General features: G+C 52.8%; 1 protein-coding gene and 1 long non-coding RNA gene across 4 annotated transcripts in view; one reads left to right on the forward strand and one right to left on the reverse strand.

The window, feature by feature from the left end:
- Positions 1 to 20050, forward strand: LOC106149673. 3 transcript variants are annotated; one of them, XR_001235986.1, is made up of 6 exons: positions 1 to 1326; positions 4125 to 6759; positions 14656 to 14873; positions 15797 to 17690; positions 18736 to 19097; positions 20032 to 20050. It is a non-coding gene; the product is annotated as an uncharacterized LOC106149673 (long non-coding RNA). The 3 variants fall into 3 exon arrangements; XR_001235987.1 differs by lacking the exon at positions 1 to 1326 and having other exon boundaries at positions 2595 to 6759; positions 15797 to 15877; positions 17613 to 17690; XR_001235985.1 differs by lacking the exon at positions 1 to 1326 and having other exon boundaries at positions 2595 to 6759.
- Positions 20051 to 24670: 4620 nt separating this feature from the next.
- Smarce1 (SWI/SNF related, matrix associated, actin dependent regulator of chromatin, subfamily e, member 1) overlaps positions 24671 to 26363 on the reverse strand; it is a gene marked incomplete at its 5' end in the record, with an annotated part of 17869 nt that continues 16176 nt past the window's right edge. The window contains 1 exon segment of the mRNA XM_005394363.2: positions 24671 to 25935. Within this exon segment, the coding sequence (XP_005394420.1) occupies positions 25727 to 25935 (209 nt within the window). The 3' untranslated portion in view covers positions 24671 to 25726.

Below are 26363 nucleotides of genomic sequence, written 5' to 3' on the forward strand. Positions count from 1 at the left end.
CCTCAAGCCTGCGGACGCTTAGCCCTGTCTCTCTTGCCCGGCGGGCCCCCGATCCAAGCATCCTTTTCTTTGCCGCTCTTCCAGCGGCTTCTAGTCCCGCTCTCCACCCTGGCCTCCAGCCACTGTTTTCTTCCACTTGGGAACCATGCGTCCCCGTGGGGCAGCTCGGCCCGTGCGGGGCACCCAGCAGGCAGAGTGGGCATGGATTTTGGGACACCTCAAACTGGAGAAAGGTTGAGCTTTGCGCCTGCCTAGCATTTCTCACCCAGAGACCTAAGAAGCGGCTCTTTGCCTGGTAGCGGCTGGGTGCATTTTGTGGCGCTGTTAGGAGTTACACAGGGAGGGAGACCGCGGTCTTCTGAGGCCCGGAGCCCTTCGGGGCTTAATCAGACCGCGGGAAGGAGGTGGTGCGGGTGAGGGCCTGCCAGGCTGCGGGAGGAAGAACAGCAGGGGGCCTGGGCGCAGCCCCCGGAGGCCGCGGGTCACCCCGGCACCTGTGCCACGGCCGCGCGGCGGTTTCCTGCCCTGGCCAGGACACGTGAGGGGCGAGAACACAATGGCTTTGCCTTGGCAGGAAGGCGCTTCCTGTTTTGCCGCTGCGGGGCCGCGCTGGGCCCAGCCAGGGCGAGGCTCGCGTGTCTGTGTTTTGAGTTGCCAGGATCCGCATGAGGAGGCTGGGGCAGGTGAAAGGAGTTTTTGTTTTTTGTTTCCCAAACTGCTCGGCAACGCTTCCTGCTACTCTATTTTGGGCACCCAGAGAGGATTCCTCCGGTACCCAGCAGCTCCGCGCCGGAGCTGTGTGCGCGGCTGAAGGCTGTCCCAGATCTCTCCGGGGGGTTCCCTCCCGGGGAGAACCTTCTGCAGCCACCTCATCGCAGCAAGGTGGAAGGGCAACCGGAAGTCTGGGTCTGCTGACCAGAGGTGGATTAGAACCCCGGCTGCCTGCTCCCCACCCCAGCTGCCCTCTGCCGGGCCGGGCTGCACATCACACAGCTGGCGCCGCATGTTTTGGGTCTTAGAAAGCCCAGGTGTTCGTGCTGAGCCTGCGACAGCTCTGCAGGTGACCAGCGTCAAGGAGCTTCCAGAAGGGGAAGGATGGGAGCCGGCGCTTCCTCGAGGAATCTAACAGCATCGTGGCGCCCGCCCCAGGGAGGAGGAGAACCGGAGCGGAGAAGCCCAGGACTTTCCCAGAGGAGGAGAAGTCCCCTCCCCTGTGCCCTGCACCGCACTGGTTGAACCGGGAGCTCAGTCACGCAGCCGCTGGAAGCCCCGGGTCGGACGCTCTGTTGTCCCCAGGATGGCGGCTCTGGTGGCCCCAGTGTCCAGGTAGCGCCTCTTCCCGGCACTCTACACCTGCCCTGCGGTAGGGAGGAGGGCCCAGGCGAGAGTCCTGGCCTCCAGCAGACTGGGAGTCTAAGATCTTGACTTCTCCTGGGATGATAGGGCATTGACAAGGGAATTTCCTCCAGAAAGGATGACTATTTGTTTTTTTTTTTTTTTTGAGACAGAGTCTCACTATGCATTTCAGGCTGGCCTCAAATTCACAGCAATCCTCCTGCCTCAGCCTCCCGAGTGGTGGGATGATAGGTGTGTGCCACTCTTAAAGTGACAACCATAAACATGACACATGTCCACCACAGTACTCACCCTAAATGTCACCTCAAGACAAGTTCATTTATATGCTTGAATACTTTCCCCTTTTAAAATCCTACTCCTTTCTTAACATGTGGCATTGAGCAAAAAGTTTTCATTACATAATTTATGGGAGGCATCATTTACATATAGTAAAATCCACCCACTCGAGCGTACAGTTCCAGGTTTTCTTTTAAAACCAACTTGCGCAGTTGTCTAACCACAACCTCCAGCACGGGCTCATCCTCCTCCCTTTTGGATTCCCTGCTCCGCCTCTAACCCTACCCTCAGCCCCTGGCGCCACTTGTTCTTCTATCTTCTTTCGTCTTTTTGAGACAGGGTTTCACTATGCAGTTCAGGCTGGCCTGGAACTCACTGTGTGGTTCAGGTGGGGCTCAAACTCATGGCAATCCTCCTGCCTCAGCCTCCCAAGCGCTGGGATGACAGGCGCGCGCCACCATGCCCGGCTTCACTTGCTTCGCTCTGGAGGAAGGCTGAGGTTCCTGCTGTGGCTTAGCTCACACAGCACAGGCCCACGGCAGGTCTGTGGCCCCCTGTGTCCCTCCCGGCTCAGTCACTTTCAGGCCTGTGCAGGTTCCTTTCTCGGTGTGACCACCGAAGGAAATCAGCACAGTGGAGTTTGAACCCCTCAACTCGAGCAGCGGCCCCGGGCTGCTGTTTGTGGGGTGTACACAAAGCTGAGGTGCGCAGGGTGCACAGGAGGAGATGGGGTACCGGCTGGGAAGGAGGACTCCAAGGCGTCTCATGATTCTACATTTGAACACGACTCTTTAGATTATTATGAAAAAGTGCTTTTTGCTCTTTTGACATTTTGCAGATATTTTCGACGTGGACTAGACCCCAGGGCCTTCACACTGAGCTACATCCCCAATCCTGTTTTTATTTTCTTATTTTGAGACAGGGTCTCATGAAGTTGCTGAGTTGCCCATGCTGGGCTTGAACTTGCCATCCTCCTGCCTCAGCCTCCCGGACTGCTGGGATGACAGGCATGCCCCACCACACCTGGCTAGAGGCCCTTTGATGTAACAATCTATTAGCTTGATATTGATTGTGGTGGGGAACCTATGGCACGTGTGCCGCAGCAGCTGTTTGTTATTGTCGAAAGCTCTAAGTTTTGCCATCACTGTAGACTCTCAGAGCATGTGTAGATCTTTGTGCTCCTTCCTGAGCCCTGCAGACGTCCGAGGCAGGCTCTCAGTGGGCCTCCCCAGAGCGGGTAGGGCAGGACACGGAGGCTTCGCGACGTTAACTGTCTTAGGTGTTGCAGCAGGGATCCAACCTGAGTCTGACACCGTTCTGAGAGAGTCCTGCCTCAGCCTCACCCTCACCCTCAGCCTCAGGACCCCTGTGGTCACTGAATTCTGCCATTGCTCTGGGGAGAAAGTAAGCCAAACCAAAGCAAACTGTGAATTTCCAGAACCTTCTCTGATTGGCCCCGTTGTTCCAAAGCAGAAAGGGGCAGAGGACAAGGGGACTGGGAGCACAGGCCAGAAGGGATGAGGGTATCGGTGGATTCGTTTGAGGGTGGGAGGAGGGGAGCTGTCTGAGTCAGTCCTAGTTTCAAACCCAAGTCCTGATACTTATGATCTGACCAAGTCACTTAACCTCAGTTTCGCTGTCTGTAATAATATAACCCATAATAGTTCTCATCTAAGGGAGGCCGCCAGTGTGAGGCGAAATCACGTCAGCCCGGCACCTGGCCCGGGAAGCTTCTCGACAACATTTGTTCCCTTCCCTCCTTTGTTCTCTTGCTGATTGACTCAGCCAGGCCCGTTTTGGGTTTTGGCATTCGGTAGATTTCTACAGCTGAGAAATCCAAAAATAACCTTGAATTATGATGGGTTTGGTGCTGAGGCTCGCTGGCAGGCACTTTTGTATAAATAGCAGAAGTGAAAAGGAAGAAAAAAAAGCAATTTCATTTCTAGTGTTTGAGACAAAGAGCCCCCCCTGCCCCCCAGCGCTGAGGGGGCGGAGATGGAAAGGAGGGAAGGTTGGGTAGTTTTTCTTTGTTGTTTTTGTTTTTGTTCTGTGATGATGTGGGGGGACTCTCCAGGGATATCATGTGGCAGAGAGCAGGGCAGAAGCGGGTGACGAAGGCAGGGCCCCGAGGGAAATTTCACCCTGGCTCTGACGTGATAGGGCAGAAGCAGGGGACAGAGAGAGGGCTGACGGGGAAGAGGTCCGGCGCCGTCACACCTTCCTTACTTCACGCTCTCAAGCGCAGCGGGCCAGGTTCCTCAATTCAGCTTTCAATGAGTTTCTGAAGAAAGGCCATTTCTGTGGCCTGCGTGATTCCTGAAGTGCCGGCGCTGTGGAGGCGGGGTTGCGAGGGGGTGTGTGTGTGTAGGTCCTGGAGACTCTTGAAAAGAGAAGCGGCCACTCTGGCCCACACAAGCATCACGGGTTGTTATTATTTTTAACAGGCTGCCTCCCCCACATCTCAGCCTATTTTCACTGGTCCTCCTATCTAGGTGTCTTTTCTCTGTCACTCACGTCTTCTGGCTCACATTTTGTCCACCATCTGCTCTCGGAGGCCGGATGATATGGCAGAGGGGCTGGCGGAGGACAGCTGCTGGCCTCATGGAGGACAGGAAGCGGAGAGTCAAAGGAGATGAGCCCTTCCGGGTCCCACCACAGTGACCAGGCCCACCTCTGAAGACCGTCCGCTGGGAGCCCCATGATCCAACCTGCTGAAGGCCCCTTGGTGATGGTGGTGATTGTGTGAGGCCTCGGGGGACATCTACAGATAAACGTAACACTGTGCTTTCTTTGTAGGCTCAGCAAGATGACGTGACCTCCCCCTGGGTTCAGGACTGGAGCTGGCCTTGGCCGTCCTCATTATGGGGGGCAGGGCGGGCTCAGGACTGGAGACCTGGGGAAGCCAGGCCGGCCTGACCTTTGCCCTGTCATACCCAACTCATCAATGAATACGCAGCATGCTCCGTGTGGGCCTTGCCTAGCAGCCGCTGAAGATGACCCAAGGGGTTGCCCGTGGCCATTGTAGATACCCCGGGGGTCGGGGTAGCTGAGCTGCGATGAGAAGCTGCTGGATAGATTGAGGAGGGAAGTTTTTAAAAAAGTGGTAGCAAAAATAGGGACGACACAAATATAACTTTAGACAAATAAATGGTGTTTTCTATACATCCTAGCCTATCATATAGCATGCCATGCAGTTATGATGGATGGTAAATGAATACCCGCTCGTCAAATAATCAAGGTGACAGAAAGCTAATCACAAAATAGGAAGCGCGGTGTGATTCTGACTTTGGTGGGAAGTGAGGCTCTCCCCGTGGGAAGGTGTTTGGGAAGATGAACGCCTAAATATTTTAACCCTGTGACTTTAGGGGGAGTCTTTCTTTTATTTTTCTGGCTTTTCTTAATTTTTTACAGTGGTCATGCCTTTCATTTCGAACAGGGAAAAACACTTGTAAGCGTGTCCAGTCAATTCTCTAGGTAAAGTACTTGGGCTTTAAATCTTGAAAACTCCAGAACCCAGGTCGAAACGTAGGACGAGAATCGGAAGAGCTGTCAAAGAGCCTTCCGGTGGGGATTCTCAAACCCGGCTCACTTCAAACCACCCGTGGACCTTGCAGTCACCCGAGAGTTTGGAGAGCTCCTTCGCCCACCAAGCAGCCTCCCCCATGGCGGCACCCGAGGGTTCCAACGTGGCCCAGGCGGTGCGATCCCACAGCCGGGTTTGAGAAGCCCTGCTTCGGAGCTGAACTGTCCAACACAATAGCCACTGCCCAGCGGTGGCCACTCAACTTTCATTTAAACTAAGTACGATTATATAAAAAATTCAGCCCCATGGTTGTGCTCCCCGCTTTTTAAGCACCCAGCGGTGGCATGTCGGTAGCGGCTGCCGCGCTGGACGGAGTAGATGGAGATCCGCCAGGACGGAGGAGGCCGGCCGGGAGCTGTCCTCCTCCAGCAGGCCTGAGGCTCACAGGCGGGCAAGCCTCCCTCCTTGCCTGCTCTGGGGCGCGGGCCTGGCCAGCGCGGTGGCGATCAGTGAAACAAGTGTGTGCCTGGAAAGTTCTCTCTGCTTTCTTTGGGCTGCCCTGTCCTCCCCCTCGAGCTCGGGGGTGTTTACCTTGCACGTGTATTTTTGAAGGCTCCACAGGCCCAGGTCCTCCCTACCCGTGCAGCCCCGCCAGGCCCCGAGAGCTGTTTACGTGGGATCTGAAGCTCAGCAGACAGCAGCCTGGGCCAAGTGTTTTCCACGCTGCTGTGAAGCTGAGCGAGAGGAACAGAATAACAAAAAGCCACTTCAAAACAGCAGCCAGAAACGCCAAGCAGAGACAAGCAGAGGTTTCGGGTACACTCACGTACACGCCCCCAAAGCCCCGACGCCGGCGGGAGAACGAAAACAAGTCACGAGGGAGGCCCTCACCTGCCGCTTGTGAGATTGTCGCGGTCGCTGACTCGAGCCGGGCCTGTCCCTGCAGTTCCGAGAGGAGCTGGGAGTGCAGCTTGTGGGGGCTCAGAAACCTCACCTACCTTCTGATGACTGTGGGGTCTGGTCGGGGACAGTCCCCAGGTGCTCCCTGCCTCTGGGAAGACGACCTGTGTCCTTCTGCGGAAGGAGGGGAAGGGCCAGGCTGCGGGGGGTGGGGGGCAGTGGGCTCTCCCAGCCCAAGGACGGGTGGATTAGGGAGTAGAGTCCCACCGGGCCAGGCGCTGGTGCCTGCTGCTCCGGAAGGCGAGGCCTCCCTGATGTCATCCAAGACGTAAAGAAGGCCGCCTGTGTTCACACATCTCTGGGGCCCAAAGCCAAAGATGTAACCACGAAGAAGCCAACCCAGAACAGAAAGCCCGATGCCGCCCGTCACCCGACCCTAGGGCCTCTGTCGGGTGGTACAATACAGTGAGGAGAGCCCCGGGGAGGGGGATGGTGTCAGCCAGGTCACTTCCGCCTTGACCTGTACATCGCCACGCGGGTCAGGAATGGCTCTCAACCCCGGCTCTCAAAGTGCAGTGGTTTAAATAAAGACCATTCTAGATGTTCTGAGAAGCTGCTTGGGTGTCAGGATTTTAAAAAGCTCTTCCGAGGGGCCCCCGTGCACGGAGATTGAGAATCGCTGTCAGCCCAGTGCTTCCGGAAGGGTAAGTTTCGGATTCCCACCCGGCGGGTCTGGCGTAGGCTCTGCGATTCCAGCGGCTCGCGGGCAAGGTCCGTGGACCGCGACGTGGGTGGTTCTGCGTCTCTTCAATGTCCCCATCACTCGCACTAGTAAGACGGAAGCCAAGTTTTTGTCTGCTTTGGTTCTTGTTTGGTTCTGCCCACCGCATCTTCCCTTGTAGGTCTGATCTTTTCCTCATTTCTCTCAGGAGTTGTTTAAATCTCCTCATCGTTTCAACTCTAAGTCTAGGGGCTGGGGATTTAGCTCAGCGGCACAGCGCCTGCCTGGCAAGCGTGAGGTTGTGAGTTCGATTCCCGGTACCGGAAAAAAACCAAAAACCCAAAAACCAAAACCAATTCTGAGTCTGTCTAGGGATATGAGCCCAGCAGGGGTCTTCCTGCTTGCAAAAAGAAAGACAAAGCCAGGCTGCGTTTCGCTGAGGATGGGAGGGATCCGTGCAGCTGAAATGATCGCCAATCGAAGTTCCAGGGTTTGACAGCAGTCGTCTCATCTGCCCTCAGCATATCTCGCAGGGCTGGTGATGTCCCAGTGTACGCAGGTCTCTGTGGTTTAGCGTCAGTATCCTGCAGGGCCACAGCAGGCCCGGTGCAGTGCTGGACTTGAACAGAGGTCTTTGTGTTGACCACGAGTCCCCGAGGGCAGGGCCACACACGTGGGAGAACCAGCCAGACCTTTGGGTACCAAGTTGTTGGGGCGGGTGGGCTTTTCAGGAGACACTCGAGCAGCCTGCCCAAGCCACGCCTCCACTCACCTGCCCCCCTCCCTGACCAGAGTGGGACAGGTGGCAACAGGTCTTCCCCGGGTGAGGGCTGAATTTTGGAGCTGTACCTGCCTGTCCCTGCTATCTTGCATCCAGGACTTGCTTACTTATGTGGGGAGGGGCAGCATGGCATCTTTGTCATAAGGGTGGGCTGTGATCTATAAACTTGGGTTTAAATCCCAGCTCCAAGCTTGCTAGACCCCCTGAACCTCATTTTTCTCATCTGTAAAATGGGTCTATCAATAATCCCACCCTCAGGGGCTCTCTGTGAAGAATAAGAGGACAAGGCATGCATGCAGAGGGCGAATGCCTGCTAGCTCTTATGGTTGCTAACTGTTTTGTTCCCACTTCTCCGAGGACTACCTCACCTGTGAACCGGAGGAAATAATACATAGCCCTGGCGGGTTGTCATGACAACCAAATAAGAGAACACACGTGAAAATGCTTTGTGAACTCTAGGTTTGGGCGTAAGTGCGACAGAGATCACACCACTGGAAGGGGGAGGGGCTGTCTTGGAATAACCACACCCTCCCTCAGTGCACACCTGCGGTGCACTTACGCACATGTGCCCACACGCGTGCATGCTCACATGTACAGACACACCCATGCACACCCATGTGCACACACATACACAGAGACATGCATAGGCACACACGTGTATGAGCATATACATACATACACACGTAGTCACCACTAGCCCCAGCACCAGCACCCACATCAGGAAATCTCTGAGTGGCCTGACCCCTACTGGTGTCCTGGGGAAGTCCTCCATCCTCATTTCAGCCTCCCTGCCATCAGGGCTGACCGGTGGAGTAGAGGAAGCTGAAGGAGACATGGGCTCTAGAAACCCACAGGGAGAAGGGTGGGAGGAATGGACAGACAGAGAGACAGAGAGAGAGCACACGAGAGAGGGAGAGAGAGAGAGAGAGAGACAGGGAGGGAGCTCAAGCACACGAGAGAGGGAGAGAGAGAGACAGAGACAGAGGGAGGGAGCTCAAGCACACGAGAGACAGAGAGAGACAGAGAGAGAGAGCTCAAGCACACGAGAGAGGGAGAGAGAGAGAGAGCTGGAAGGAAGGGAAATTTGGAGTGAGGGGAGGTCCTGGGCAGGGCTGGCATGGAGCTGTCTTGAGGGACAGGTAGTGTCATAGTTTGCCCAGGCAGCCATAACGGAGTGACTTACATGTCATAAGTTTATTTCCTCCTGGTTTTGGAGGCTGAGTCCAAGCTCGCAGTGCAGGCAGCCTGGGTTACTCTGAAGACCTCTTTCCTCAGGTTGCCTGTTGAGGCGGCCTCGTGTGGTTGATGCTGTCTGGGTCCCAATCTCCTATTTTTAGGAGGACGCCAGTTATAGTGCATTTGCACCTCCCATATGACCCCGTTTTACTTTAATTACCCCTCAGAGTCCCTGTTCCCCGAAGTCTTACATTGTGAGGGTTAGGACTTCACCATAGGAATGGGAAGTTAACAGTACAGCCTGTAGCAGGTAGGAAGTCTTCACATTTATTCAGTAACAGAAATATTTAATGTGAAATGCTAAAAAGCACCAAAAATGATATAAAAACTACTTAGAGATGACCTTATTTATGCACTCTTTTCTTTCTTTTTAAAGAATATATAAACGTTCTGAGAGGCTGAGGCAGGAGGATTGCAAGTCTAAGCTCAGCCTGGGCAATTTAACAATTTAGTGAGACCCTGTCCCAAAATAAAAAAATAAAAGCAGATGGAGATGTGGCTTAGTGTGAAGACCCTGGGTCTAATTCCAAATACAGAAGAAAAGAATGTGTCTCTTAAGAATGAATTCATATTTTACAGTACCTAGAGTCCTGTAAGCTACTATTTTGACGTAACACTGTGCCATGCACTTCCCTCCTGGTCAGTAATTATTCTCCCATTGCATTGCTTGCAGCGGGCACAGAGCGGTCTGCTTTAGGGGTGTGCTGAGGGAGTGTAAACGGGACAGTGGGGCTTTGATTCACTGAGACTGAGGGGGAGGAGCAGGGAAGGATAGAATGCCGACAGCACAGTGGTTCTAGTTCGGCAAAGTAGAACCAAGAGAGAGTTCTCAGAATCAGGTGGTCACAGGCAGAAGAATGCACATTTATGGGGGCTGTGGGGAGACAGACTCTGCAGGCGAGGGTGCTGGCGCTTCTGAGAAGTCCCGAAAGGTTCCAAGAACGAGCCGTTCCATAATTCACGCTGACTCATTAGCGTCTCAGCCGAGTCCTCCCTTGCAAGTAAATTGAGTGTTTGCCTCTGCAAGGTGAGTCTGAGACTGACCGATGCTCGGTCACTCAAGAGCTGCTTGTTTACTAGTGACTTCCAGTGGGCACTTGCTCCCTGTCCCATGTCCTTTAGCACCCTTCATCCCTGCTGGGGAGAAATCCTTGGTGAACTTGGTACAGGGGGAGTAAACGTAACTCCCAACCTGCTAGATATCAGATACGCTGAGTTTGTGGTCCTCAAAATCAAAGAATGAATTCTAAGGAACAACAGAGGTTAAGAGTAGGGAAACTGAGAAGAGAGAGAGAGAGAGAGAGAGAGAGGGAGAGAGCTCCTGAGGAGGGGACCTGAAAGTGGGTTGCCAAGAAGCCCACTTCTCAAAGGAAGTTCTAATAGAGCAAAATCACGAGGTGGGTATAATGTGGGTCAGAGCTATGATCAACCAATAAGATTACAAGTACACCTGCTTCGGTAATATTGAGCCCGTGGAGAAACAGGTCAAATATGGAAAGAACAAGGACTTGTTTAGGGAGAGATGGATCCGGAGGTCCTGGTCACCCACTGGGCTAACCGTCTCCTGGGCTTTATTGGGCCAGGTGATACCCTTTCTAGGCTATTGCTTAGCCCTTGTGCGAAGCAGGTAAGAAAGAGGCAATGACTCTTGTGATTTGACAGACGAAGGCCCCGACACAGCTCAGGGCTGCAGGGCCATCAGCTGCATGTGATTTCCAAGACAACCTGTGCTCCAGGGAGAAAACCGGGCTGACATACAGGTATCTTTGGGGGATTCTTTTGAGAGGACTCGAGAACCATTTCTAAAGTCTCAGGAGTCTCACCAGGCCCTTTTGTGGAACGAATGCAAACAAGGACAGATTTATTTTAACTGAGACCAGCTGGGAACGAGATGACTACGCACGCAAGTCCCTACGTCCGCCCAGAAGAGAGAGATGTCAGTTCTGGCGAAACTTTCCAACCTAGCATTTGATCAGATCTCATTCTTTGAACTGTTTTCTTTCTTTCTGCTGTCAAGTGGCACTGCTCTCGCCCCAGCTGCAGGTCGTGATGATGAGAGGGAGGCGAGCTCATCAGCGGGCATTATAAGGAAAATAGCAGCCCTTCCGAGCTCAATTCACTGGCAGAAACAGAGGGGGCCGGAGAGGATGTGACTTACTAACTGCGCCACGCGGAGTGTGGAGTGGTTTTCGTTTGAATTCCTGGTGATTGCAGAATTGTATGGCTCTGGGTGTGCAGACGGCTATGTCAATGCCTGGTGCTGGCACGAGCCCTCAGCCCCTGCACCTCAGGGAGAGGAGGCAGGACCAGCTAATTCAGGAAGGATGCGGTTCGCTGCCAGCCTTTAACAAATCCACGTCACGAAGACCCAATTAGGATCGTTCGCTGCAGAAAAGAACTTCTCAATTTGCAACGCTTTACCACAGGGTCACTTTACACAGACAGTTTCCCCTGTGTGTTTTGCATGTTACCTATTTATCTTTTTCAAATGAATGAGCTGTCACCAAGATGATACCTGTGTACCCAGCTCTGTTGGAACCCGCACCGGCCAGGTCTCTTGCTTTTCACTAGTGACTCTTTCGTGACCTTCCCTCCAGCTTTGGTCTTCAGCGTCTGGTGACATCGTCACATGACCCAGGAAAATAGACAACGTGGCCTAGGAGCAGCACCCACGCTGTGGGACACCCTCCCCGCGGCGGGCCGGTGACACCCTCTCTAGATGCTTGTGATACAGGGTTTGCAGACTCCTTGGCGGAAGGAAACCAGCTATCCCGGGGAGCCAGGGAGCACCTGAGCAGGAAACGGTGGATAATGACACACCAGAAGCCTGGCGTTGGCCGGTGCCTAGGGCCAGGGAGGCCGGTGGGACATTCCTGCATCACCCAATTATTGAAGCTGACTCTGTTTAATTCACTTTAATTAAAACAGGAGGACCAGTTCCACCCAAAGGCAGGTGGAAGACACTGTCAGGTGACCCAGAGTGGGGTCTGAGGACCCAGGGCAAAAGTGCCACCTCTCCTAAGTGCATCGCCGATGACTGAAATGGCGCTCGTCTGCCATTCATGCCAAAGAATGCAGATTCTCTTACAAGGACCGGCATCCCTAGAGCCTCAAATTCTACAGCGGGGAGCCCTGGGGTGTCCAGATGTGGGTGGTGTGTGAGACACAAGAGTGTGCCTCAGTTTCCACCGGATGTAGCCCTGACGCTGAGGGGGTTTGAGTGTTGCTAGCTGATGTACACCCAGCATCCAGAACAGAGCCTGGAGCCCCACAGGCTCGGGAAATACTTGTGGAACCAGCGATCAGAGACACTGAAGCGCCGGGCACATGCCCTTCCTCTTCCCTCGGCTTTGTCTTGCTCTGTTGGTGCCAGCCTGGTCACCCTTGGCACCCTTGTCCAGGTGTAGACGTTTGTGATGATCATTCTCTGTAAACCTAGGGACTCTTCCCAGCGCTTGGGGACGTCCTGGGTGCTGACACAGCAGGGGCCACGCTGGGACTTCGAGTTCCCCCTGCCTGCTCCCCTCTGTCCGGCTCTCCTGGGACCTACCTGTGCCACTGCAGGGCCACCACGGCCCCACGAGGCCTGGAACCATGTCTTCAGGGGGGCAGCCCTTCCTGGGGGCCACCCACACCCCGAAGCCCGGAGGCCCCTGTCCTGCCCAGCAGCGCAGTCTGTCCTGACCCGGAGATTCTCTCTGACCTTGAGCCGTGAACTTCAAAACCCTGTTTCTCAGTGGCTGCCAGAAGACACTGTTAAAATGCAACCAGAAGAATGTTGTTCTGGTCCTTTTACACCCCAGCTGCGAATCTGCAGGATTTTCCCCTTCCCAGGGCTAAGAGAGAGAAGAGGAAGTGAAAGCAGGAGGGGAGAATTTTCTTACAGCACCTTTGGTCTTGTAGACAGCAAGCAAAAACCCCCTCGGGGTTGAAGGGCGACCCGTGTACTTTTTCCGCAGCCTGTTCCCATCCACAAGCTGCCCTGGGGCGCCCACAGCTCCCCCGCCTGAGCAGGACTTTGAGCCACCCCGGTCTCTCATCTGCACACGGGCCATCCCTGGTGCTGCAGGAGGGGCGTGGCTGGCTGTTTTGAGAGAAGGGAACTCTGTCGTCTTTCTGGGGAGATGCTGGGCTTTCTTCAGGGACCTGGGGGAGCTTATACAGGCCTTGCGCAGAGAGGTTTGGGTAGACCGGGATCCGAGCCAGTTCTCTTCTGGGTGGAGCCCTTGGGTCACAGAGGGTCTGTGTCTCCATCTGCCCGTTTTTCCCACCACGGGCTCCTCCGGATCTCCCACCCCAAAGCCTGATCCTGATGACAGTATCTGCTGCCAAGACAGGGGCGTGTTCCGGAGACCGATGGCCTGTCTGTGCCCTAACAGACCCCACTAACGATCAGTACATGCAAGGCCCGTGGGAAAGTGGAGAATACGGAAGCAGCTGGGCCGGAGGCTCCCCCGCTAAATTGCTCGCTCCTGCTGCGGACGGGCACGGCCACCGACCCACATGGGGGCCGCGTGGAGGGACGCCAGGCAGGAGGCAGTGCCAGACCGGACCAGGGAGTCCTTGGAGTTGAGTGCCGGCCCGGTGGCCAAGTTCAGAGAAGTCTCCAGCCCCTGTCCCAGCGACCCAGATAGCAATGGCTGATTGGGCAGGGCCAGGGGGCAGCGTGTCTGGATGGGCCTGGCCCCGGAGTCGGGTCACGCTCACCGAGACCTCTGAGGGGAAATAAGAATAATGGCAGGTGGGGCTTGATGAGGAAGGCCCCTCAGGGCAGCCCGCTCCTGCCCCCCAGAGCTCTGGGCTCCATCAGTGCAGGGCGCGTGGGAGCCTAGCGGTGAGCCCTGCAGGATCACGGCACACAAGCCCTCTCTCAGGCACCCCGAGGCGGGATGGCCGAGCTGTGAGCCCTCCGATGCAGGCCCTCCCATCTTTCTGGCTTTTCTCGGCCTGTGAATCTTCCCTGTTGGCCACCAGCAAGCAGTGGCTGGACACGAGGAAGAAAGTTCCATGGGCCCCGGATGGTGGCCTCTGTCTGCACTTCTTTGCCAGAGAAGAGGCTGCTGGTTCTAGCAAGAAGCTGGGGAGACAGCTGGGCGGGACCGACCCTGGAAAATTCCCCTGCGGGGGCCAGAAGAACTGGGCTCTCTCTAGGGTCCAGATTGCGGGCTCCGAGGGCACCTAGCTGGTTCCCTGGGATGATGGACCGGCAAAGGAGGCAGCAGGCAGAAACCGTTGTAAACGGGGCCCTGCCCTTGAAGAAATCTACCCAGCCTGTGGAGGAGGGCAGTTTCCAGAGCAAGGACAGAGGGGTTCTGCCCAGGAGCAGCCCAGCTCTTTTGGGGGACAAAGGAAGGGGTGTGAAGGACAGGCAACCTTCAAGGACGCAAGTTTCACATGGCCACAGCTCACGCCCAGCGGGGATCTACAGACTCTTCAGAGCTCCTCCCAGTGAATGAGCGCGCACTTTGCGCCCCTCTCTGGAGGCCCAGCCTTCGCGGGGAGAGGCCTGGAGCGCTGGGATCGGCACTGGGTGGGGAAGGAACGTGTCCTGGTTTCATCAATACCCAGGAGTTTTGCAATCTGATGAGCAGGAAGCGTCTGTTGTTCTTACAGGTCCACAAACAACCCTGAGAGCCACACGGGGGTCAGCGCAGCTGTGCGGCAGGGTGGGAGCACGGGGGTGGCCGCCTCCAGCCCGTACCCAGCAGCCTCGGATCCCACAGCCCGGTGCCCTGCAGCTGCCAACCTGCCCCGGCAGCCTCTCCTGGCCCTTGGCAATCCATGCACACCCGGGGCAGAGTAAGAAGCCACGCTAGGCCCAGCCTCACGTTGATCAGTCTCTATTTCTCATTCTGACGGCAGCCTGGGTTCGTTATCCTCCAAACATCACCTTCTGGAAGGACACCAGCCTCTTCTGACGTCGCCAGCCTGCCCGGAGGCAGCTTGGCTAATCTGCTATTCTTCGGGTGGCAGATTCACTCCTGGCCTGGGTGTTCCGACGCCACCGCTGGCACCAAGAAGTGGGGGAGGAGGGATGACGTCGTTAAGCCCCGTGAGGTGAAAGGAGAATTTATTCCCAGGTAAATTTTTTACTCGCTTCTCTTCCTGGATAGCTTCAAATGTGTTAATTCAGGACTACTGATTTTTTTTTTCTTGTTGTAACAAGTCTAAAGCATGGCAGTGGGTTTTAAAATACATATTCTTAAATGACACATCATTGTACATAAACAGTTGTTTTAAAAACTATTTTTCAATAGAATTGTGTACATGTGAACTCCCTAACACCAGCAATGCGAACCCTTACTGAGTATGAAAATGATCTAATTATATGGACCCCAGTTTTGAACAGAGTAAGAGATTGCTCATGATCCGCCACACTGGATCCAGCTTCTTTCTCCGCTTCCCAGTCCTTATCTGATGCACGTTTGCTCCCTGACAAAGCCTAGCCTCGTAGCTAGGGCTTGCACGGCTCTGTGTTACTGCATAATCTTTCTCACCATCATCAATGTGCAAAGTGCTCTAATATCGTCACTTGCGCACCCAACTTCCGATGGTTAGGAGACTGACTGCTGGGTTCATGCCTCTGACCAAGCTATTTACCTGTCTTATGCGGGCTGTCGGGGATGAGGGGGTGGAGTGGGGAGTGGCGGGCAGCAGGGAAGGCGGCCCGGCTTTGGAGGAGGGAGATACGGCTCTAGCTCACCTTCACCTCGGTTCTGGACCTGAGCCTTGCAAAGATATCCACAAAGAAAGAGCCACTCCCATCCTGTAGTGGGGTAAGGGCATGTTGGGGACGTATCTGTGGGAAGCGTTTCACACAGCACGTACCCACTGGACTGTATAGAAAGCTCCTTTACCGGGCAGAAGGCAGGGGCCATGCCATACTGGAGTCTGTTACAGGGGCCAAGGAAGGTCCTTGACATACAAAAGGCACTCAGCAGTAGTTTGTGGAGTGAATGAAAGTTGGAAGAAGGGTTCAGAGCTCCACACTGTTCTGTTTCAGGGACTTTGGGGCTCACCTTGATTTAGTGAGGTGACCCACTTGGCCGGACAGCTCCAGCGGTCAACACCCCTTCGCTTCCAGGTAAATGGAACAGGATTCCGTCCTGGTCCCTGCGTCCAGTTCTTGTCGAGCTCCTGTAGAGGGCGCTGGAGGTAAAGCACAGGAAGCAGCGCCCGGGGGACCGTGCACTTCCGGGTGGAGATGTGTCATATCCCAGGGACGCAGACACCGGCAGGCTCCAGGTTCTCCTTACTGCCAGGGTCCTTAAGCCTCCCACAAGCGACACCTGTCTGGGGCACTGCTTGTTGGAGGAGAGGGATGCCCGTGTCAGAGAAGCCAGCTGCTCACCGTGCCCTTACTTCTGATCCCGAGAGAGCAAACTAAACAGACTGCGATGCATCTCGGGCTGCCTCGCGCACAGATGTGTCTTCGCAAGGACCCACGTAACTCATGCCGCAGCAGGAACGATGGGTTTGGTTTCTGTAGGGGGAAGAAATCTTTTTTTCTTTCACCCTGCTGGGGCCTTGGCCGCATTTCTATAAAAGGCAGATGAGCAAGAAAAAAAGCGTACAAATTTATTTAATATAAGAGTTGCATGACAAAGGCGCCTTCTAAGAAAATGCAGACCCCCAAGAAAGGGTGGAAGCTGACTGCATGTGTAGAACTCTCACGAGGAGCAGAAGGTCATGGGGACGTAGGAGAGGACCACGGGGGTCCGAGCCGAGAGGAGTAAGGGGGGACCCCGTCAGCTCTGTGTGCTCAGACCTCACACCCCCTTTTCAGGAATAAGATGCTCTTTTTGCTGAGCACAGCAGGCAGCTCTCAGATGAGAGTCTTACAGTCTGCTTCCAGAGGAGGCCAGGAAGTCCGTCCTGTCCCTGCCGTTTCTCCAACCCCGTCTGCTTAAGAAAGTCCGTGCCCCGAGACCCCATATGTGGGGAGTCACGCATCCTAAACCCCATCAACACATCTCCCCTGGAGACCAGCCTGGTGGGGGCTCATGACTCAGCACTGGCTCTGAGAGCGCAGGTTCCCCGGGCTCCCCGCTACTGCCTGCTGCTTCGCTGCCAGGCCTGTGCTGCTGCCCACGCGCTCCGTGGGCCGCCAGGGGGCTAGGACGGTGCTCTGGCGGCTGGGTCTTTCTCCAGTTCTGTCGCTGGCCCGCTCTTCCTTGTTACATCACATGCTTCAGGTGACAACTGCATTTCCTTAGGTGTGTGGTGGAAGCTTGTGGAAGGAGGGCCCGGCTGGCGGTTGAAAAGCAGAGCTGCTACTTCCACCTTGGGACACCGCCAGCGTGGCTGTGGCCGCCTGCACCCATCTCTGGAAATGACGATTAGGATCACCGTCTTTCTCATTGTCCCACGGAGAGAAATCATTTGCTTCAGAGCCTTTCACCTGCTTAGAAAAGCACTTTAAGAACTGCAGGGCTAGGAGAAAAGCGTTGGTCCCCGGAGAGAGCTGCTGTGGAGGGGAGGCTGCTTGGCTTGCAGTCTGAGCTTGTTTCTCACAGCGGGGCACCCATCACCCACAGAACCTGAGTCACACAGACCTGGCTGGGAATGCTGGCTCCATCATAAGTTAATCGCGTGGTTGTGGACCAGTTATTTCACCTCTGTGAGCCTCAGTTTCTCAGTCTGAAAAATGGGGATAATATTCATGCCATCCTCCTAAGGTTATGGGTGGGTGAAGGGAGAGGATGGGTGCAAAGCCTTTAGTCTAGATCTGGCATCTGCAGGGGTTCAGCAGCTCTGTGTGATGAGGGATTGAGTTACTTCCTGTTCTTAACTACAGATTCCTTCTCTTGTTAACCCAGCACTGTTTGACTGGAAGATAGTGCCGTGGATGAAGTTATGGCTTTCACGGGTTGTACGTGATGTGATCAAAATACAGAGTGAGTGTGTAAATTTAAAAAAACATTACAGTAAGAGACATGTTACCACAAATCCCCTTCAGGACTTCCGAGTCACTTTGAACACACTTATCTCATCTTTCTTGCTACTTTCTGGAGCAGCTCTGGAAGTCTTCTTTTGTGAGTGTCGTTACAGGTTGTGATTAAGAAAACTATATAGCAAATGCTGCTGCGGAGTGCCGTCCGGAGGCAGAAAAGCAGGCTTGTATAGATGTTACGGAGCATCCTCATTCGCTTTATTCACTGGTTATGGCACTGTGTAAGTTCTGGCGCTTCTCCAAATTCAAAATGAACATGAAAACATTTTGAATCAATTCAGGACATGGAGGCACTCACCACAGTGCACCTAAAGACACTCACGAAAGAGGACTTCCAGGACTGCTGCAGAAAGTGGCAAGAGTGGGCCGGGGATATAGCTCGGTGGCACAAGCACCTGCCTGGTAAGCGCAAGGTCCTGAGTTCGATTCCTGGAACCAAAAAACAAACAAACAAACAAACAGAAGAAAGCGGCAAGAGGGATGGGACAAGTGTGTTTGAAGTGCGGGGGAAGATCCCGCAGGAGATTCACGGCAATGCATCCTCTGTGATACATTTTTTTTTCTTGGTGCAGGGAATCAAAGTCAGGACCTTGCACTTGCAGGCAGGTGCTTGTGCCAGTGAGCTACGTCCCCGGCATACATTTTCTGTTTTAAATTAAGCATTCACTGAGTTTTAAAAACCACTTTTCATATTTAGAGACACTCAGTGAACGGGTTTAGATGTTTTGCAGGTTTTCTCAGGTGGCCCACTTTGAACTATCTTCATCACCCACAACTATAACACCGCTGAGACCCGCTGGAGGCCCACAGGGTTCCTGGCTGTGGACAAAGCCCCTTGCACATTTTCTCCTTTTCTTCTCGCAACCCCACCAGCAAACGGATACTGCAGTATTTTTCCCCTCTTTTTTTCCCCCTTCTTGCGCAAATGAGAAAACTAAAAACTGAACTCGAACCACAAACTGTACTAAAACCTGTGTGCTTACCCTCAGCCCTCCACCGCTTGTCTTCGTGTGCCTGACTGCATCCTTCACGGGCTGGATCTGTTAGTGTTGCTTCTGGAGGGCTCGGCAATCCCTGAGTGCTGGTTCCAAGTGGTTTGGGACGTCCTGAAACACCGGTGAGACCCGGGTGACCTGTGCTGCCACCAAGCTTCCCTGAAAACAAGACCTAACTGGAAAATACTCAGCCTTCAAAACTGGAGATCATAAATGCTGGCCCCGGGAAAACGGGCTCTCCTTGTGCTGAAGACTAAACCTGCACCTGTGTCTCTCATCAGGCACCAAACTAAAATTGAAACGGATCAAAGATCTAAATATAAAAACTGAAGCTAATCTGCTGGAAGATAGAAGAGGTAAAACTCTTGGAGACGTAGGCGTAGGCAGACTTTATGAACAAAGCCCCAGTTGCACAAGAAAGATTACAAAGAATCAACAGCTGGGAGGGGCTGGGGATTTAGCTCAGCAGCACAGCGCCTCCCTGGCAAGCGCAAGGTTGTGAGTTTGATTCCTGGTACCACAATCTGCCCCCTCCAAAAAACACCCAAAAAATAACAGGGATCACATTCGATTTAAAAGTTCTGCACAGCAAAAGAAGCCACTAAGAGAGTAAAGGGAGAATCTACAGAATAGGAAAACACTTTTCACCAGCTACTTCTCAGACACAGGGCTAACATCTAGGATAAAGAACTCAAAAAAAAAAAAAAAAAAAAAAAAAAAAATCACACTCCTCAAATTTAAAGACCCAATCCAAAAAGGGCAACTGAAATAAAGACATTTTTCAGATGCAGAAGCATAGGAAAAAAATATATATAGATAAATGCTCAACATCACCAGTCATTTGAGAAATGAAAATTGAAACAATGCTGAGATTCCATCTCACTCCAGAGAGGAATTGAACTCCCATCCAGGAATCAACCAATAACAAATGCCGGAGGGGCTGTGGGGAGAAAGGAGCCATTGCGGGTGGAAGAGTAGACTAGTGCAACCACTGTAGAAATCAGTATGGAGATTCTTCAAAAACTGAAACTAGAGGTTTCATTTGACCCAGCTATTCTCCTTCCTAGGTATCATACCAATAGTGTTAAAAGCACCATACCAGCAGGGGTGGTGGTGCATGCCTATAATCCCAGCACTCGGAAGGCTGAGGCAGGAGGATCATTGTGAGTTTGAGGCCAGCCTGGGCTACAAAGTAGGAAAATGGATGCACCCCAAGATCAGAACCCTAAGTAAAATAAATCAGACACACATGATTAAATATTGCATTGTTTCTCTTTTTTTTTCCCCCAGTACCAGCAATCGAACTCACAACCTCGCGCTTGCCAGGCCGTGCTGCTGAGCTAAATCCCCAGCCCTTGCATTGTTTCTCTTGTGTGAAAAACGTAAAGGGTAAATGAGGAGTGTAACGGAGGACAGATATTAGGAAGAAGGAAGACCATGTTCAAGTGGATGGGGAACAAGGGAGCGGGGAAGGGAGAGGGCAGGAAGGGAAAAGGACAAAAAGAAGTGGAAGGAAGACATGGAAAAAGCTCGGGTAAATGGGAGGGGAGAAGGAGCTGGCGGGAGAGGGAGAGTGAGGTGTGTTATGTACGAGTACCGGTTCTCCACGACGAATGTGATGAACATGTCTGACAACTATGTACTAATAAAAGGAATAAAGTTTAAAAAAGCAGAAAAAAAAAAAATGCCAGCCCCAATCAACCTCTCCTTGCCTCACCTGCCAAAGTCCCAGGACATGGGGCGCCGCTCCGAGGAGGCCAGGGGCCTCTCTACAGCCCACACAGGATGAGGTGGGTGGAGCCGAGAGTCGCCCTGGATAACATCCATCTGAGGTCAGAACTTCCTGAAATCTCCGGTCCTCACCGAGGCGTCTTCAAATGTTCCCCATGGTTCACAGACCGACAGGAAACCGCAACAGGTGTGAAAGGCAAACAACACAGCACAGCAGGACGCGAAGCTCTCTAGCACAGTGCCGTGATCGTCTCTGGCCTCCCTGGCGTTCGTGTTCGGTGGTTGTGTATTTTCATGTTGCGGTGTGGCGGGCCCTGTAGGCAAGGATGTGATTGGTCAGGGAGCCGTTTGTGTATGCACATTGCCGGTGGTGAGGGCCCTGATCTCCAGAGGGACGCTTTGTCTGGAGTCTTTTGGATTACGGATCCCCAGGGACAAATCCCTAGGACAAATGTTCAGTCTCCTATCACTCGGTTCTTTCCCAGGAAAAAGCAAGGTGGGCCCAAGATTACAAACACAGATTTTACTGGTAGAGTGACCCAGTCTGATATTAACTCCAGTGATTGGAAAATGCATAAAAACACATGGGTAGATACTAAATGTTCAACAGCTTCTATTACTTATGAGATGATCATGGAAATAACTTCCACTAATTTGTGCATGCATCACAAGCTGCTGTTGACCCCAGGACAATTTCTGAGAAGATGTCTCCAGCCGCTCCAGTAGTAGGAAATAAACCTTGCATCAGTGCGGTCTTTTCCAATGAGCATTAGCCGGTAGTACATAGGATCCTTAAGATGATTTGGGGTGGTAGGTGGACTTTTACACAAGTTCTTTAAAATAGCACGTATTTAAGCTGGTGTGGTACTGCACTGCTGTAATCTTCAGCACTCGGGAGGCTGAGGCAGGAGAATACCATGAGATCAGGCCAGCCTGGACTACATAGCGAGGTCCTGTCTCAAAGAACAAAACAAAATAACACCAGTAAAAAAATAGCACGTACTTAAGCATAAGCATAATGCCTAAAATATTTGTGTTTAGGATATTTTTCTGACAGAAGACAACAGTTTCACATTTATGCTGATTTAAAGTTTCCCTGTAAAATAAAAAAGAGTAGAAGACACTATAATTCAAAGAAAACCGTGAAGTAATAACAGCACCTGTGGTAGCCAGAAATGGCAGAAACTGTGATGATGCTATGCAAATAGCCCCACTTAGAGAAGCACCGAGTTAGGAAGAGAACCTGCTTGCTCTTCAGCTTGCCCTGTGTGAAAATATCCACCAGCATGCCCTTCACGGGGTTCGAGTCTATAATGTGGTCATGAATCTTCATGCTGCATGAACTTGAGATCCCTGCAGGGCAACCCCTCAGTTTAGATGGTTTCCGAGGTCTAGAGATGTGGTCCTTTGATTAGGTACAGTGTCTGGGGCGGAGCCCTGATCTGACCATATTAGAGAAGACAGTGCTTCCTAGCGGTCTAGACCTCAGAAGTCAGAGGGCGAAACGCTCTTTCCCCTCAGCTCCCCGAGAGGAGCCTGAGAGGAGACACTAAATTCCACGAGAACAGAAGTGGATCGCAAGGGCCGAGCATTATGAAATATTTGAAGATCTTTTACTTGGGAGGGGATAGCGGTTATTCTCTGTGACTTTTTGGGTATATAAACAGGAGGCTACTGGGCTAGGTAGTCAGCCTGCAGGCTGACGAAAGAAATACTTTTAATTAAGTAAGGAAGGAATGAGGTGTCTTGAGATGACCAGCGGCCCCAGGCCAGGCTGGAGGTGTTTATTTCAGCAGAGCTTGAGGCCCGAGGGCCGCTGGGGTCCAAGAGCTGGGTGAGTGCGGCAGAGGGGGCGGGCGGCGACTGGCTCAAGGTCCTCCAACCTCTCAAATGTCCGGAGCAGGGGGCAGCCTTTCCTGCCTTTTGAGCGGCTCCTCAAAGAGTATCTGTAAGTTGCCGTTTCGGTTTTACATCTGTGCTACCATCTGGGAATTTCCCCTCCCCACAGGAGCACATCTCTCTCCTAAATACAAGCCGAGATACTTTCGATACTAAGTGGAACGATATGTCCACCACAGTACGTTTTTTGTTTTTTTGTTTTTTTTTTCTCCGGTAACGGGAACCGAACTCACGACCTTGTGCTTGCCAGGCAGGCGCTTTTGCCGCTGAGCTAAATCCCCAGCCCCCTCACCACAGTACGTTTTAAACTCCGGCTACTGGATGCAGTAAGGAGCTGGAGACCTGTACATTCCTCTGGTAAATACCGGTTTCCGTCGTTTCACATTCTGAAGGCTCCTAAGGCTGATACTTGCGGAATAATTGTAGAATTATTACTCTGGAGCTGGTGAGATGGTCATTTTTGCAGCTAAAAACCTGCGTTGGCCATTTCATATAGTTTAAGCTACACAATAGCGAGACGCTTATGAACAGCCTTAAGATCACAAAAAGACTTAGCGTTTCCTACTAAACTCAGTGTTCCCCTGACCATACCGATCAAAGGAACATGATCCCAGTCTGCCAAATTATCACCCGGCATGATCTCTTCCGACAGGGCGTCGCCCTGCCCTGAGCTCGGTAGGGTGCAGGGTAGTTTTCATTTGCAAAGATGCTAAACCCTTTAATGTGTCAATCACTAAGAATTCAGTTGCTTAGTAGTGAAAAACAGCAAGATGAAAGGAGCACACAGGGGTGAAAGCAGGCGGGGAGACTGCGTGTGTGGTGGCGCTTGGCAGGGGGAAGGGGAATTATTTCTGAGATGGGAATTTAAAAAGTATAATCCCAGCTCCACTCCCTGCTCACATGAAAAACCGAAGCTTCCCTTCACTGAGGGCTGTAGGAGTTTCATACTGTTAGCACCACTCTGTAACATCCTGAATTAGGATCCAAGTGTAGGATCAAAACGAATTTACCAGAACATTCCCCGTATTAATTAGAACTTCAGGAGATAACCGTGATGGGCTCAGAATCCCTTCTCAGCTGTTCTAACCTGTGCTTTTTCCCACATGGCTCTCACACGCCTGTGTCATCATGAGATTGCTCCTCTTCCCCTCTCCCCGCAGGCCACTGAGTAACGGGGTCTGTCCTGAGCAGATCTTCAGGCAATTCTGTTGTCCTGTGAATGTCAATGTATTCGCCCACACCTGGGCGGCCCAGCCCCCTGCAGGCCTAGACCCGGTGGCCTCAGTGAAGGCAAACCTTTTAGGCTTTTAACGATAGCCAACAGCCTGCTGCGGCACGCACGCCATAGGTTTGCCACCACTGCCCACTGCTCTAGGACGTGCATCACCTGATAGTCTTGCAGGGAGCTGATATGTGATGCTAACCGCCTTTGTCTACACTCAGGAAAGGAACAGCGAAGATTCTTGGTGAGAGGAATTTTGGAAACTCCGTTACAATCTCAGGGGACTCCATGAGAGCGAGGTCCCGCAGTGACCCAAGCACCACGACACCACCCAAACTGCACAGGGTCATGCACTGTAGGAGCCACTGAAAAAGGAGTGCAGGAGAAAGCTGGTCCTGGGGGGAAGGGAACGAATTAGAAACTTCTGGGAGAAAACAGGAACTATAAAGCTTCCCTTGTCTGATTTGTTAAAAATAAAATGTAAGCCCTCAATCTCTATGCATTCACTTAAATGCACTAAAAGTCGTAGGAGTAGCTCAACCTACTTTATAGTTATGCTACTTGTCCAGTGCCTATGGGGATACGGGCAAAAAAAATCGAAGACCTCCATGGAACCCTCTCAGCACTGAGACGTCCACGTCTGCATCTCTCCAACAAAGAATTTTAATTCCACGATCCCCCGAGGGTCAATGCTGTCAAGTCCCGTCTGACCTAACTGTCCTCCAGGACTGCCGGCCACCGCACAGCCAGGCAGGCCGGTACGGCATTCCCTCTGTGCACGCTCAGGGCTTCCCGATCCCATCACCTTGTCACCAAGATCAAGGGAAGTTACGCTGTGCACGTTAACGTGCACACCTTCCCTCCCCACCCCCACGCAACGTGACCTGTGTTAAGAAAAACACTTGTGTGTGCATTTCTTACAGAAGACTTTATGACCGCAGCTTCAGACACTGGGAGAGACAAGGGTGAGCGTGCGAATTCCTAACAGCTCCAGGGTTGTCCACGCCATCGCAGGCTTCAGAGACAAGGCCGCATGCTTGTCTTGCTTACAAATACATAGGCATTAAAACACTGAGACCATTTTTTTTGTTTTTTTATTACATTTGGACCTTTAAGAAACATAGACCATCAGATATACCACTATTCAGTAAAAATCTATGCTAGTTTTTAGGAAGCGTACATGTCACAAACTATCTTGCTTCTAGTCTCCAAAGCTTTACCAAGAGTTTATCAAAAAGGTTGGCTCTGACCTCTGGGATCTGAGCCTTGAGGTTTTGAATGTTTTGATTATTGTAAAACCATTTCAAGTGGACGAACTTAATTCCCAGCCGTTTTTCTTCTGGAATGGGCTGGTCATTATCTAGTCCGTTACAAAAATGTCCCACTCCTTAATAGAATACTTGTGATCTATTCTGTCTTTGGAAAACCTGGTTAAAAAAAATACTTTCCCCCCTGTACAATAAGGACGAATTCACCAGAACGTTCCCCGTATGAATTAGGACAGAAAGCAACAGACACTGCGCACGAGCTGCGCCACGTAAGACTACTTCCTCAGCTACGGACTACCTAGGGACACACACTGCACCCGGGCCAGCACCGCCCGAGGGCAGCCAGCCACGGGCTCGCTCCACCCCGTGACAGCACGCATGGCACGGGACACTGATCAAAAGTGGACAGGGAAGGCAAACACACACACACACACAAACGCTCCCACGCGACTGTTCTCGGGCTGTCTCTGCACGCGTACACCGCAGGGACTCAGGAAGCCGCTGGCAGGGATGGGGCAGGTTTAAAGCTATGGCTTTGGTAAGCACCGAGTGAGCTGGAGAAGGCATTTGTCGGAGGAGGTCCTGCAGCACGGAAGGTAACTCTCCGGAGCTGGGCGTTCCTCAGTCTGGACTCTGAGCCCTTCGGCAGCCGGGGGCCAGCAACGAGACGCAAAGGAAAGGGCCATCTTCACAGCCTAGGGAAGGTGGCCGCGCCCCTGGGCTCGTGATGCTCATGGTCCAAAAGCCTTTGGTGGTGCGATATGGACAAAAAAAATTAATACACAGACCACGTAACACCTTAAAACCGAAAAACGTTTTTCTTTCATTTAAAAAAGTATCTAGGACACATAGAACAAGGCAACGTTTATTCCTTTTTCTCATCTTCCGGGGCGGGGTCTGAGGGCGGCTCCTCCACAGTGGCGCTGTTGCTCTCGGAGCCGGTGTTGCTGTCACTGGTCCCCTCCTCGGCCAGGCTGTCGACGCCCTCCTGGCCGCTCTCCTTGCCCTCGGGTGTGGACGTGCCCTCCTCGCCGTTCTGCTGGCTCTCCGCTGCCTCCTCCAGGTGCGCCTCCTCTGTAACCACACACCTGTCACCGGCAGTCCAGGGGACAGCACAAGGCCACGCCGCGGCCCGCGGCGGCCACCAGCCAGCCACGCGCGGCCAAGCAGCGCCCAGAGTGGCCAGGCAGGCCGGGGAACCTTTACACACGTCTGGGACGGTCCAGGGCGTGAAAAGCTACTTTACAGCTCTGAGTTTCTTACACGGAAATACAGATCAAACACTCCTTTGAAAATGTAGCTGTTGCCTATAAAGAAAGATAAACTCCAGGCTTTTTTGGTAAATGCTCACAACTAGAGACCATACTCATAAGTGAAATACATCAGACCTGCACGTGTAAGCATCGGGTTGCCTCACTAGTGTAAGGCCTGAGAGAGTGAATAGAAACTAGGAGGTATGATAGGCACTGTGAAAGGAAAGGAAAACGCTCAAAAGTGAAGGG

Source organism: Chinchilla lanigera, unplaced genomic scaffold (assembly GCF_000276665.1).
Source record: "Chinchilla lanigera isolate Chin_1 unplaced genomic scaffold, ChiLan1.0 scaffold00050, whole genome shotgun sequence".
Classification (NCBI taxonomy): Eukaryota; Metazoa; Chordata; class Mammalia; order Rodentia; family Chinchillidae; genus Chinchilla; species Chinchilla lanigera.